Raw genomic sequence first — 12,724 nt, forward strand, 5'->3', positions numbered from 1 at the left:
TTGATAAATGCAGATCGTTTTTGTACTTACGCACACTCTAAATGTCATTCGTACGACAGAATTTAGAACCTTTTCTACGCACTGATGATAAATGAGGCCCCTGGAACTCGGGAGTTGGAGCTTCTGTGAATCATATTTGTTGCAGCACATTCCCCAGCNAGCCGGTAAAAGTAGTCGTCCACGAAGTCGAAAGTGCTATCCAGTATTTAATCGGAAAAGTGTCTTGAAAAGATAAGTTTTTTTTGCTGTTTACCGGTGTTTTTCTTTCAGCAGCAGGGCGCCGCCATGTTGGATCTCCCGTAGTCTCGCGATGGTCTCGGTCTCAGAGCGTCATCCTCTCCTCTCTCCTCTCTCTTTTTCACAACCCCTCTGTTCACCTGCTTTATAAAGGCGCGTGTTGTTGCCCTATATGGTGATTTGGAGGCGTTCCTGAAGGCAACGTGCACGAGCACCGAGGTTAAGAACAAGTGGGATTTTTCAACACTGATGTACGTACGACCCCCGTATGCACGTTTGACAAATACAGATTGTTTTTGTACTTACGCATACTCTAAAGTTCATTCGTACGACAGAATTTAGAACCTTTTCTACACGCTGATGATAAATGAGGCCCCTGGAACTCGGGAGTTGGAGCTTCTGTGAATCATATTTGTTGCAGCACATTCCCCAGCACCCTGTCGCCATAGTTTGTTCCTCCTTGGACCATGGCCAGTAGGTGCTCATGGTGCTGACTAGGAGCACCCGACAAGCTTCGCATTTCAGACATTCTCCAGTGTGCTCATTTGGCCCTTCCTCTCTGGTTCTTGACAAAGCTGCTTAAGACTTTACACCTGCACATTTTACCACATCCAACACACTGACTACAAAAACCAGGCGATCACTTACCTTATATGAGACTATTTTCCAGAACTTGACAGGCACCAAAGTGATCAACTTTATTCAGTTCATGTGTGAGGGGTCATACTTTGGGCTCAGAGGTATAAACTGAATTCACTCATTTATGATACAGAATTAGATGGTCTGCACTTATATAGCGCTTTTATCCAAACGCTTTACAATGTGTTTCTCATTCACCTATTCACACACCAATGGTGACAAGGCTGCCATGCAAGGTGCTGCCTGCCATTGGGAGCAACTTCGAGGTCAGTGTCTTGTAGGAACTCTAACTTAGTAACTGTTAACACACAGATCTCATGAAGAAATGCTTGATTAGGACATTATTCATGGAGCGCTCTTTCTCTAGCTCTATTGGTTTTTGAGCTTAACTTCGCAAGGAGACAGTTGTCTATTGTGTAATCACTCACTTTCAACCATCCCCCTGCCTTAAGAACACAGCACACAGTTTGATAGTTTCATTTGTAACCAATGTATGGGGAGAAATAACCACAAGTTTGCTGACATGTAGCTACCACATCAAGTTACGATCACACTCTCATCTTCAAGAGTCATTTAAATTAGCCGAAACCAACAATCTCGGACTCTGTATGTCTCAGAGGGAAATATTTTACATTGTACTTAAATTACAAATTAAGATGTTACATGCAAATATTATGTCAGACTTTTGAAGTATTATGCATTACAACTGAAACAAATATGTACCTAACAGTACATACTGACCTTAATATACATCATTTTGATCATTAACTTATCAGAAAATCAATCATTTATCTGCAGTGAGCGCTTCTCTTGGCGATACTTTAAAATACTGTGTCTTGCTAATACTTAAAACACGTGTGTGTGCGTGTGTGTGTGTGTGTGTGTGTTTTAGATCAGTAATCATATCAGTCACTTTCCCAGCAGCGAGTGAGACGTTGCTATGGCAAGCTGGTTTCTTGCTGTTAGCATGTAGGTCATACACAATAGCTGACCTGTGGCTTGACCTACGCATAAGATTTTTGTACCATGGGCATACAGGATTATACTGCAGCTAACGTGGAGGTTGCTTCATGGTGCTCTTAATCATTTAAAGATATAACTTCCCCCAGCTTCTACTGAAATTCCGTTGCGTAAGACTCTACTTCCCCTTTACTCCCATCTACAAAACATGTTTTTGATGTAATCATCTTAAGTGCAAAGATAATGTAAGACTCTTCTAACTTTTGCCTGGAACTGAGTTTGCTCATGACGAACCAGAGCAGAATGGAGCGAAAGATCTATACCTGAAAGCATCACTTTTTGCTGAAGCCCCTATTCATTTTTGACAGCTGGATTTTTTTTTTTTCCTCCCCTCTCCTCCAAATGGCAGAAATTTAAGCCTGAGCTACAATTTATCACCGAGCAGCGTGCAGGGTGAAATTCAGCAGTTGCCGCTGAAGGAAAAATGAGACGCTGAGGCAGGAGGGTAGTTTGGCAAGTGATCTGCCAGAGCTGTAACACAGAACCCCATGCTAGGACCAAATTTAGAGAATGTAATGAACGCTGAATAATGGTGTTTACAACCGTGGGTGGTAAAATGACAAGCTGACTTATGATTGGTGTCATTATTGTAAAATGCAGGTCATACGTGCTCTTAAGTGTTAAAATAAAGAGCAGATTAAATAGACAGAAGATTCAAGGGTTCTGGAAACAACTGTTTTAAAGGCGTAGTAAACGTCAGACTGAGGCTGACAAGGACATTTAAACAGACCAGGAAGTCGCACCCAAAAATCATGTTTACTCATTGTTTGTTCTTCCTTCTCCTATTTTAATTTTGCCAGCACACAACAGAAATACATTAGTGATTCTTCGTCGTACTCTCTACACCGGATGCTCCGTAAAGTCGTCTAAAAGCAGCAACAGGATGCTGCATGCAAGCACAGGACCCTGTTTTTTGATTACTTCTTCTGTAGTTTCTACTGAAGGTCAACGGTAGTGGTGATATTTAGTATTTAATGGCCCAAATAAGGTGCAGTAAGATTGGGAGCTTGTAAACTGATTTCTTAAATGTGACAGATGTAAACCTGTAAAATAAATAAACCTCAGACTGTTACGTTCATGCCACTGAGATTGTTTTTATTTGAAGAAAAAGCTCATGAAAAACAATTTTACATGTGTAGAAAATATTTGTCTTTGTTAAAAAAAAAAGACAATCAGATGTGTCGAAAGTATTTACATATGTAATAATAGTCATAATCAATAATAACAAATGCATGTACAAAAATAATTGCATTGGCTGAACAAATAAAGTGCATGTATACAAAAAAATATGAAACGTAATAGCATGTTTAGAAATGATTTAAATTCACCCCGCCTGTTGTAGGCTACTAATACAAAGGGGGTTGATTTAATGAAGTACTTGATTTACACAAGCAAAAACAGCGGCCAAATGAAACAAACACTAAGCAGCCGCAAAGCTCTTCAACACTTTTTGGTGCTGCCTCCTCACTGTTTTCTTTCCAAGTTCAAACTGGCATCATGTAAGGTCTGACTAAGCAGACAAACAATGAATCATCACAATATATTATCATCAACAGTTTTTTTTACATTATACAATAGCAATTTTACAAAAAAAAACATTGTTCATTATAAACCTGTCTAATAAATATGTTCTAAAAAGCAATAACATAAAGAACACTGATTAAAATTGGAGCAAAATCAATAGTCACAAGCAGCACTTTGCAGGCTCAGACGGTGTGTAGCTGACATACGCTGGGGGGAGAAAACATTGCTGTTGAACACAAGATGGGGTTTAGAGAAGAGTCCAATGTTTATCACCTTCATCAGACTTAGAGCTTAATAAATCAAACCCTGATTAGTGGAGAGTAAAGTCACTAAAATCAGTTTGGGAAGATTTACTGTAATCCAGACGGCAAACAAGAACAAACCTTGCAAATCACTAAGGCATCATGTGCAAATAGTTCAGTGTACACATTTCTCTTGCTTTGGAGGCAAATGTAATTGTTCAACGACAGAAAGTCTATATATATTGCATTTACAAAGATGGAGCGGCAACTTCTACTTCTCTCTGTTTGCTTTTGGTTTGGTTGAAAACGTGGATAACAGGAATATAGTTGATATCAAAAGAGGTGCGCTTGTGACTAAAAACAACTAGGATTGAGCTGCCCAAGACATTTCACACCATCACGCATTGCACTTTAAATACATCCGCAGCCTAATTTGATTGATCTTCTTGGAGCTTTGACCCTACCGTGGAAATGCAAATCACAAATCCTCCAGGGACCTTGGTTCTTGGGAAAGTAAAGCTTGAGGAGGTTTTGGCAGAAAAGGACCTTAGATCTCAAGAAATTGTTATAAAGCATGGCTTATATTATTTATTTATGCTTTTTTCTGAATGCAAGAAAAATTGTAGGCAGACATTATTGATCTCCACCTTGACTGTCCCAAAAAAAGCCCCACAAACTCAGACGGCACTTTGTTTAATAGCTTGTCAAATCATGGTTTGTTAAACACATGTCAGTCCTGAGAAAGGCCTAAAGCATATTTGGTGTACTTTTTGTGGACATGTTGGTTTTGCTGTGTTGACTGACAGAAATGTGACGCTTTAAGCTTGGGAAGCGTTTGGCCAGCAGCTGTTTGAAGTAATTCTGGAATTTTTTCCCTACAAATGTGTAGAAGATGGGACTGATGCAGAAGTAAAAGTAAGTAAAGGTGCGAGTGGATTGAAGTGCATAGCCCAGTCTCTGTCCTTCCTCACAGTCAGTGGCTCTATCATGGATCACCTTTACAATATTAAAGGGAGTCCAGCAAATGAAAAACAACAGCACAATGATGAATATCAGCCTGACTGTCTTGAACTTGGTAACTATCTTAGATGACATGACAGTGATTATGATCCTAACATAGCAGTAGACAATAACAGCCAGAGGGAAGATCAAGAAGAAAATCTGAAGGTAAAATCCAGATTTTCTCAGCTGATGACTATCAATACCAGGAATGTCAGATTCAGACTCATCACAGTAGGTTTTGTTGTCAAGCCGATTGAAAAATGTGGTGTGGAGAATCATGGGCCTGATGCACGCCAACCCACTGACCAGCCACACCACGGCGCAGGAGATCACAGCATACCTTCGAGTCCTCACATGTGCCGCACCTAAGGAGTAGACAACTGCAAGGTGTCGGTCGAAGGTCAGAAGAGCTAGAAAGAGGACAGAGCTGTAGAAGCCCAGGTAGTAGACACTACCAACAATCCTACACATAACGTCACCAAAGATCCAGGTGGAGAGCTGCATGTAGGCTCCCAAGAAAGGAAGGCTGCCCATTAAGATCACCGAGGACAAGACCAGGTTCAGCAGCAGGATGTTGGTCACAGTGGTCAGCTTCTCAAACCTACAGGGTGGTCAGATAGAAAGTTGTTGTTAGAACTAAACAGTGACTTCAACGGTATAACATTTTACGACAGATTTTTTTTTTCTGTGACTTCTGATGGTTTGAGTAAAATTAGTGACTCGATGGATTGGTTCTTGGCAGTGAAGTAAATCTCACTGATATTTGAAGAGGTCATATTGGAATAGGAACATTTTTTATACACAGTTCTTCCTGTTTCATCTTGTTGTGATTGTGGTCAACATGCTAACTTACTGACATTGACGCTGTAAATTTGTGGCCATTTTAAAACATTGTACTCTGAGGCTGTGCTCCCAGGAAGTCCCCAACCAACATCTGTATACATACTAGAGACAAAGCTCTCTAGTAGCTGTAGTTATTAGGGCACTTGTCTTTAGATTCAGATTCAAAAAACTTTATTTGTCCCCAGGGGGCAGTTAAAAAGGCATGAAGAGCAGGCAGTGGGGGACAGAGGAAGTCAGGTGGGGTTCTTGTAGAGCAGTAAACAGCATCACCATTGTTCCACGACTTTAAGCGTGGAATGGCCCTCAAACCCTACCCCTTATCCTAACCCTACAAAACAGGTCTCAATCATGAGCCAGACCATGTCATCCAGTCAATGGGATGTCGAGGCTGTCAAATCAGAGAACACTTTTGTCCATCACTCTCGTGATGGACAAACAACATACGAACAGTACATCAAAGATACGCTCTTTTCTCCTTCTCTAAAATGCTGAAACTTCAAAATTGATTCATAAAACAAACTAGAAAGTCTGCACAAGGATGTTTTGGTTCAAACCCATCATCAAATTGATTAGTTCACCAGATACATTACTACACCAACTGTCCATAATACCAAGAAAACCCATGAAAGGACATAAATAATCATTACAGATATACTGTAAATCCACATAGAAAACATCTTGAGGAAAAATTCTTACTGAAAAAATCAGTTTGGAGAAAAATCTTGAAAGCATGAGATTGGAGCAACAGTCTATCTCCATTTCATCCACATCTGGGCATATGAAGCACATCTATGCCAATAAATCAGAAAGTAGCTGACATTTACAACAATGCTGCAGATGGTATATTTATGTTCACAGCACTTCTTTTGGTTTATGAATATAAATAAAGGTACAATAACGTGAGGATAAGTATTTAGAATTACATGTAATATGATTTTTTTTTATTGGTAAATGTCTCCTGTGAGAAATGTGCAAATTGTGTTTATTTACGAAGAATATTCTGAAGTTCCTTTACTGCCAAATCAGACTCCCTGAAATCTTTCTATGATTAGGAAGAATTTAGTGGCAAAATGTTGAGGGAACACTGTTGCAAAGCGCTTTCTAATACGGAATCCAGACGTAACTTTGGATTTGTTGGGTTTCTAGTGTAATTTTGTAAGATCTTCACCTTACAAAATAACGTGCCTCGAGATGATGTGTTATGCTTTAAAATAGAACTGAATTGAAAACAGAAATGAATTAGATAGAATGTACCAGTGTTTTCTGTCAAAATTCTTGGAGACTGAAGATTTAAAAAAAAAAAAAAAAAAGTACATCCAGAAGTAATCATTATATTTATTGGGGGGCACATGGATGCCACACACTGGCATCCCAAATAATCATTAACAAATGCAATCATAATCATAACTAAACTTAACTAATTATCCCTATTAGTACTACCATTGCTAGCATTATGGTGTACTGTATTTCAGTTTGTGTTTTGCTGTCACATCCCAGGAGATTCCACTGCTCGACTGCTTGGGTGGGTACAATGTCAAACACTGTACTAATTCTCTATTTAATTTATTTTAAACGTTTCAAAAAGGTACAAACTAAAATGTGATATGAGTGGCTATATCACTGTCAATTGTGATAGTTTAAGCAAAGGGTTATGAAGATGACAAAGTATGATTGCCATATTCTCAAAATCTCTAAATTCCTGTCAGAATGTTCACTTAGTGACACACCCTCCCATTACAGAAGGAAAACAACAGCCGTCACTGAAATTAGTTGAAATTAGCAAAAGTAATAAGAAATAAAAATGTAATGAAAATCATGACATTGCTTTTGAATTGTGGTTCAACAGAAGTATTAAAAAAGAAAAAAGAACAAAAAAAAAACAAGCATGATGGGACCCGTGAACTAATATTTTGTTGAACAACCCTTTAAGCCAACCACTGCAATCAAGTGTTTTCTGTAACTTTCAATCAAATTTCTACGCCTGTTGACAGGTATTCTGGTCCACTGCTCATCAGCAAAGTGCTCTAATTTGACTCTAAACTGACTGTGAGCACACCAGAGACCTTTCCTCCCATCCTCTTGTTGACAGACTTCAGGTGGTAAGGATGGGAGGAAAGGTCTCTGATGTGCTCACAGTCAGTACGGGGTCACCATAGGGCTGCTGCCTCAGCCCAAAACTATTCACCCTCTACACGCATGACTTTGTGTCCACCCAGGACAACACCATCGTCGTCAAATATGCTGACGACACTACTATCCTGGGAATCATCGCGGGAGGAGATGAGGTGGGCAACAGGACTGTGGTCAAAAACACAGTTGTTTATGGAGGAGACAACCACCTCATTCTAAATGTAGACGAAACAAGGGACATCATCGTTGACTTCAGGAAGAAGGCCCCACCGATGAGGCCCCTCTCCATCAAAGGGACTGAAGGGGAGAAGGTGGACAACCACAAGTATCTTGGCCTTGAACTAACAGCTAACCTGAGCTGGACTGCCCTGGACCACACACTGGCCTACAGAGGGCTGGTGAAGAGTATCCTCACCACTAGCATCAGTCTGGTGTGGAAACACTAGCCAGGCAGAGTGGAAGGCTCTCCAGAGGTTGGTGAAGACAGCAGAGGGGACTGCTAGGGCTGACCTTCCTTACATGGACCAATTATACACAAAATAATGCAAACAAAAGCCAATAGCATCATCACAGACACATACAACCCAGCTCACTCTCTTCTCAGACAAAAACACTCGGTTTCTACAATAGCTTCTTCCCTGTCACAGTCAGACTGACGGCAGATACAAAGTAAAACTGGACTCACAACACTATTGTGCAATATCTGTGGTGTTTGCTGTACACGCTTCCTCTGTTTTTAGTTATTTATCTCGTCCATAACTTGTTATTTTTTACTGTATATAAATCCATACCTTATTCTTCTATGTGTATATAAATGTTAACCCTGTGTATATATAAATATATATATATATATATACACAAACATCTCTGCAGCTCTTTTAGCCCTGCACAAAAAATTCCTCCCAACCAAACTACATGTGCATGTACATGTGGCAATAAAGTTCTTGACTTGACTAATTTGTCCAGGGCAGTTTTTGTTTTGTTTTGTTTTGTTTCCCACCTACAATTCAAAAGCAATGTCTTAATTCACTAAATTATAATTTAACAAATTTTTATTTATTATTAGTTTTTTCAGTTTGTAGCTATTTGAGTGACGATTGTGAATTTTGCCTTTTCTTTAATGGAAAGGTATGAATACATTTGAGGACAGCTGTACATTCCGTGCACTGGCTTGCATTAAGTGGAAACGAATGCTGGTGACAACGGATCAGTTTGTCAATGCGTTGATCAATCAATCATCACGAAAGCTCGTTATCCTATCTGGCGGTTACTGTCTGCCCACGTGAAGTCCAGGTAATCATTTATATTAAACTGCATAATGCGATTTACGCACACAGCTTTCATTTGCTGCATGTTATATGTTTAGCATTGATAAACAGCATTGTTGGGGTTTAAAGTTCAAGTTGTTATATTACTGTCAACTTTCATTCACAGTGTCATCGTGGCTAAGAGGAAGGGCGCAGTGACATGTCAGCTTTTTTAGACAACCTCAGAAAAGACAAAAGTTGAGAGCAGAAGCTGAGTACTACTTAAATGATAGAAGTAAACAGTAGCAGCACAAGAGATGAGTCAATGTTTTTGGTACAATAATCGTTCCCACTTAGATAAGAAGCGGTCAGTGATCCATTCCTGGACTTCATGGCAAAAAGCACCATTTATTTCCTAATACCATTTTCACTGCTAAAAGAGAGACTGAACATTGCAGAGCAGTGAGAGCAGTTAGCATGAAGTTAAAAAAACTGCACATATAGCTTTCATGTAGGATGAGAGATTTGTTTGTTCGCTTACCGATGGATGATGACCAGGACCAGCCCGTTGCCAAGGAGACTGAAGACGAACATAAAATAGTACAGGGTGGCCAGCTGAGCTCCCAGATGGTTGTCACTGTCCCGATTACATAGTATGGATGGCTCCTCTGTTCCACTGTCGTTATAGTCGTAATCATATGTTGTAGTTGCCATCTTCATCTCGAAGGTTAGCAGGAAAATCTGTCACAGACACAAATGTAGCCATCTGACATCCGCATCCACAATATAATGCAGTCAGAATAAACTTCAAACAACAAAATGATTGAGCCTTTTTGAAATATTTTCAAGCATGTGATGGCTGTTAAATTGTTTAAGCTAAGAAAACAGCATTAACTGAGAAACCACGAAGAGCCTGGGAAAAAAAAGCAGATGTTTGTGAGCTGAGCTGACTTACCGCCTGGCCAGCAGAGGAGTTTCTGCTTGCTGTCTGACTCTGAAGGCCACAGTCTGTCTGATTTAAAGAGTTCAAGCCACTCCAGAGTGAGACATTCAGCTAGAGGAAGTGTGCGCATGTGGGTGTGTGTACGCGCATGTGTGTGTGTGTTTGTGTGCATGACTGTGTGGGTGTGAACAACCCAACTCAGTAACACACCCTCTGAACACAGCTCCTCCCTGAACTAACGCTGTGTCCACGCAGAGCAGCAGCATCTGTATATGTGACATAATATAATGTGATGGAAACATTCGCTAAGTAACCGTCTGAGGAGAATTTAGAAGAGCAATGCCGGGAAGAAGAAAAATACAGAGAATATTTCCACACATTTGGCAAGAACCAAGTGACCCATTAGGTTACTCAGTGGTAAAGCTACCAGGAAAGTGTGAAACCAAGAATCTGACTGGATGGGGTTCTAGGCTGGTAGATAATGTTCTGTGACAGGTTCCGTTTTGTGTTGTGGGGTTGTTTTTTTCCTGTTTTCTCTTCCTTTGGCCAGTGATAATGACATGAATGTGGAAGGTAGGTTTTTAAACGAAGTGTTAGTCTGAACAGTCCCACAGACAGAGGTAATTAAAAAGACTTAATTATGGTGTATAACTGATGCAGCAAATGCTCGCATGTTCAGTTCCACACACCTATTTTTAACATTCAGCTACCTTATGCTTCTGGTTATTGTCAACTGAATGTTTTTTCTGGGGAGTGACATTCTGTTTGCGCTGTGCAACAGTAAGATATTCTGTTTTAAGACAGCGCTCATTAGGCTGTAATCGTCCTCTAGTGGACATGCCGTTCAATCCTCCACATACACATGAAGTAAGCAAGTAGGTATGTCAACAGTCACACTGGGATGACAGTCATTGTCCATGTATACCGTTGAAACCAGAAGTTCACATACACTGTAGATAAAAGACAGAGAACCTTTTTTTTTCTCACTGTCTGACATTAAATCAGACTAAACTTTTCCTGTTTTAGGTCACTTAGGATTACCAAACTTATTTCTATTAGCTAAATGCCACAATAATAAGAGAAAATTTGTATGAGGCTCTTCAAAGTCAGAAGTTTACATACACTAATGCGGCAGGATGGTAGAGTTTTTGGCTTAAGAGTTGCAGACAAAGCCACCTGGGGAGTTTCACCCCAGGAAATAGTTTGTGTAGGTCACACAGGTTTGGTTCACAAATGAAAGCTGGAGACGTGATTCCCAACTTGTGATTTTATTTCTAACACAAAATTTTAATAAAAAGGCAGCTAGCCACCATTAAAAAGTATTTACGATGAACTGTTGCTGGTGAAAAAAAAAAAAAAAACGGAATATACAGGGGTCTGGGGCTGGGGCTTACCGGGGCAGGCAGCAGGAAAAATGGGGCTCAACTTAAAACACCATGTGACACACCGAACCAAAGACACCCAGAGTTCACTTCACAGCAAGGGAAGGGGACACCACCACCACCACCAACACCATCTGGGGATGTGGCTGGCACGCACTGGGGGCCCACAGCTCCTGTCCAACACAAAAAACCAGAATCAAATCAAGCCAGCAACAGCAAATGTGATAAAGAAATGTACAAAAATACTAAATTTGCAAAAGGAAAGAAAAACAACCAAACTCAAGGAGGTAACAAATTCATGAAAAACAATCACTGAACTTATTATACAGTGAAACAATAGGATGGCGCAACCCCAGCACCACTTCCGCTTGGTGGCCACACAATCCTACCCGCTGGTGATGGTGGCACCACAACGGGTCACAAAGCAGCGGAGAGAGAACCAAAGAGCGCACACAACAAAACGAAACCAAAACTACGCAGAACGTGGCAAAGGAAAATGAGAACGCAAAACGGCATAAAACTCAGCACAAAACAGTTTAAAAACGGTAGAAAACAGCACAAAAACAATTTAAAAACAGTAGAAAACAGTATAAAAAACAGTTTAGAAACAGTAGAAAACAGCTTTTAAAACAGCAGCCCCGTTGGGAATGACGGCCAGCTCCAACAAGGCCGCACACTGTGGCTCTGGGCCTATAAATACACAAATGTATAGTTAGGTGCAGTTATGTGTGAGGATCTTATAAATAATCAGAGCCCATACTTATGAGTTGGAGTGGGGGAACTGGGAGTCGTGATGCTGCCGGTTCTGCAGCTGGAAATAAAGCACAGCAAAGCTGGCACACAAACTTAGTTTTAGAAAAGCGCAGCGGCAGTACAGGGGAGCTGGCCTTCCTCACGGACCACCACAAGCCGGTCCAAAGCAGAGGGCGAGCGGTACCACCAGCCAACAGCACGACGCGCTGCAGACACAATACATGTGAGCAGGCTGTATGCGCTGGTGATCGGTGGAAAAAGGAGGCCGTGCTTACCGTTTACACAGCACAGGGTGCCCAGCAGCTGCCAACAAGACGGCACAAAGCCACGATGCAGCCGCCACATGACCAATGCTGAGAGGGCACTGAAACACAGGTGCGTGGGGGCGCATGAATACACACCTTTCCTACAGCGCCGCCCACCAATAAAAACAGGAGCAGTGAGGGACAGAGAGAGAGATAGAGGGAGGACAAAACAGCCCATCCTGCTACACTAACGTAACTGTGCCTTTAGATTATTTGGGCAAGCCAGGATGATGATGTTGTGGCTTTGGAAGCTTTTGATAGATTCATTGACAACATTTGAGTGAATTGGAGACAGACCCGTGGATGTATTTTAAGGCGCACCTCAAACCATAGCCTGTATAAAAGATGGACGTAGCAACCGGCCCTGAAAAATGAAGCCAACCCGGAAGTGTCAAAAACCTGCAGTATCACTACGTCCGCTAGCTGCTGGCTCCAAAAAGCCCTGGCTCCCATAGAA

The 12,724-nt window shown here is 41.0% G+C and overlaps 1 protein-coding gene across 2 annotated transcripts in view; it reads right to left on the reverse strand.

Annotated features, from left to right (window-relative positions):
- Positions 1-2,970: 2,970 nt before the first annotated feature.
- The window catches only part of LOC103365389 (C-C chemokine receptor type 3-like), a 19,677-nt gene continuing 9,923 nt past the window's right edge, over positions 2,971-12,724 (reverse strand). The window contains exons 1-3 of one of the 2 annotated variants that reach the window (XM_008292818.1): positions 9,840-9,935; positions 9,426-9,625; positions 2,971-5,265 (exon numbers count right to left, since the gene is read on the reverse strand). In XM_008292818.1, coding sequence (XP_008291040.1) covers positions 4,410-5,265; positions 9,426-9,604 — 1,035 coding nt within the window. In that variant the 5' untranslated portion in view covers positions 9,605-9,625; positions 9,840-9,935 and the 3' untranslated portion in view covers positions 2,971-4,409. Of the gene's footprint in view, positions 5,266-9,425; positions 9,626-9,839; positions 9,936-12,724 lie in introns of those variants that run through there. The other variant, XM_008292817.1, reaches the window with a different exon arrangement.

The sequence above is a fragment of the Stegastes partitus genome, unplaced genomic scaffold, assembly GCF_000690725.1.
Source record: "Stegastes partitus isolate 25-593 unplaced genomic scaffold, Stegastes_partitus-1.0.2 Scaffold835, whole genome shotgun sequence".
Lineage (NCBI taxonomy): Eukaryota > Metazoa > Chordata > Actinopteri > Pomacentridae > Stegastes > Stegastes partitus.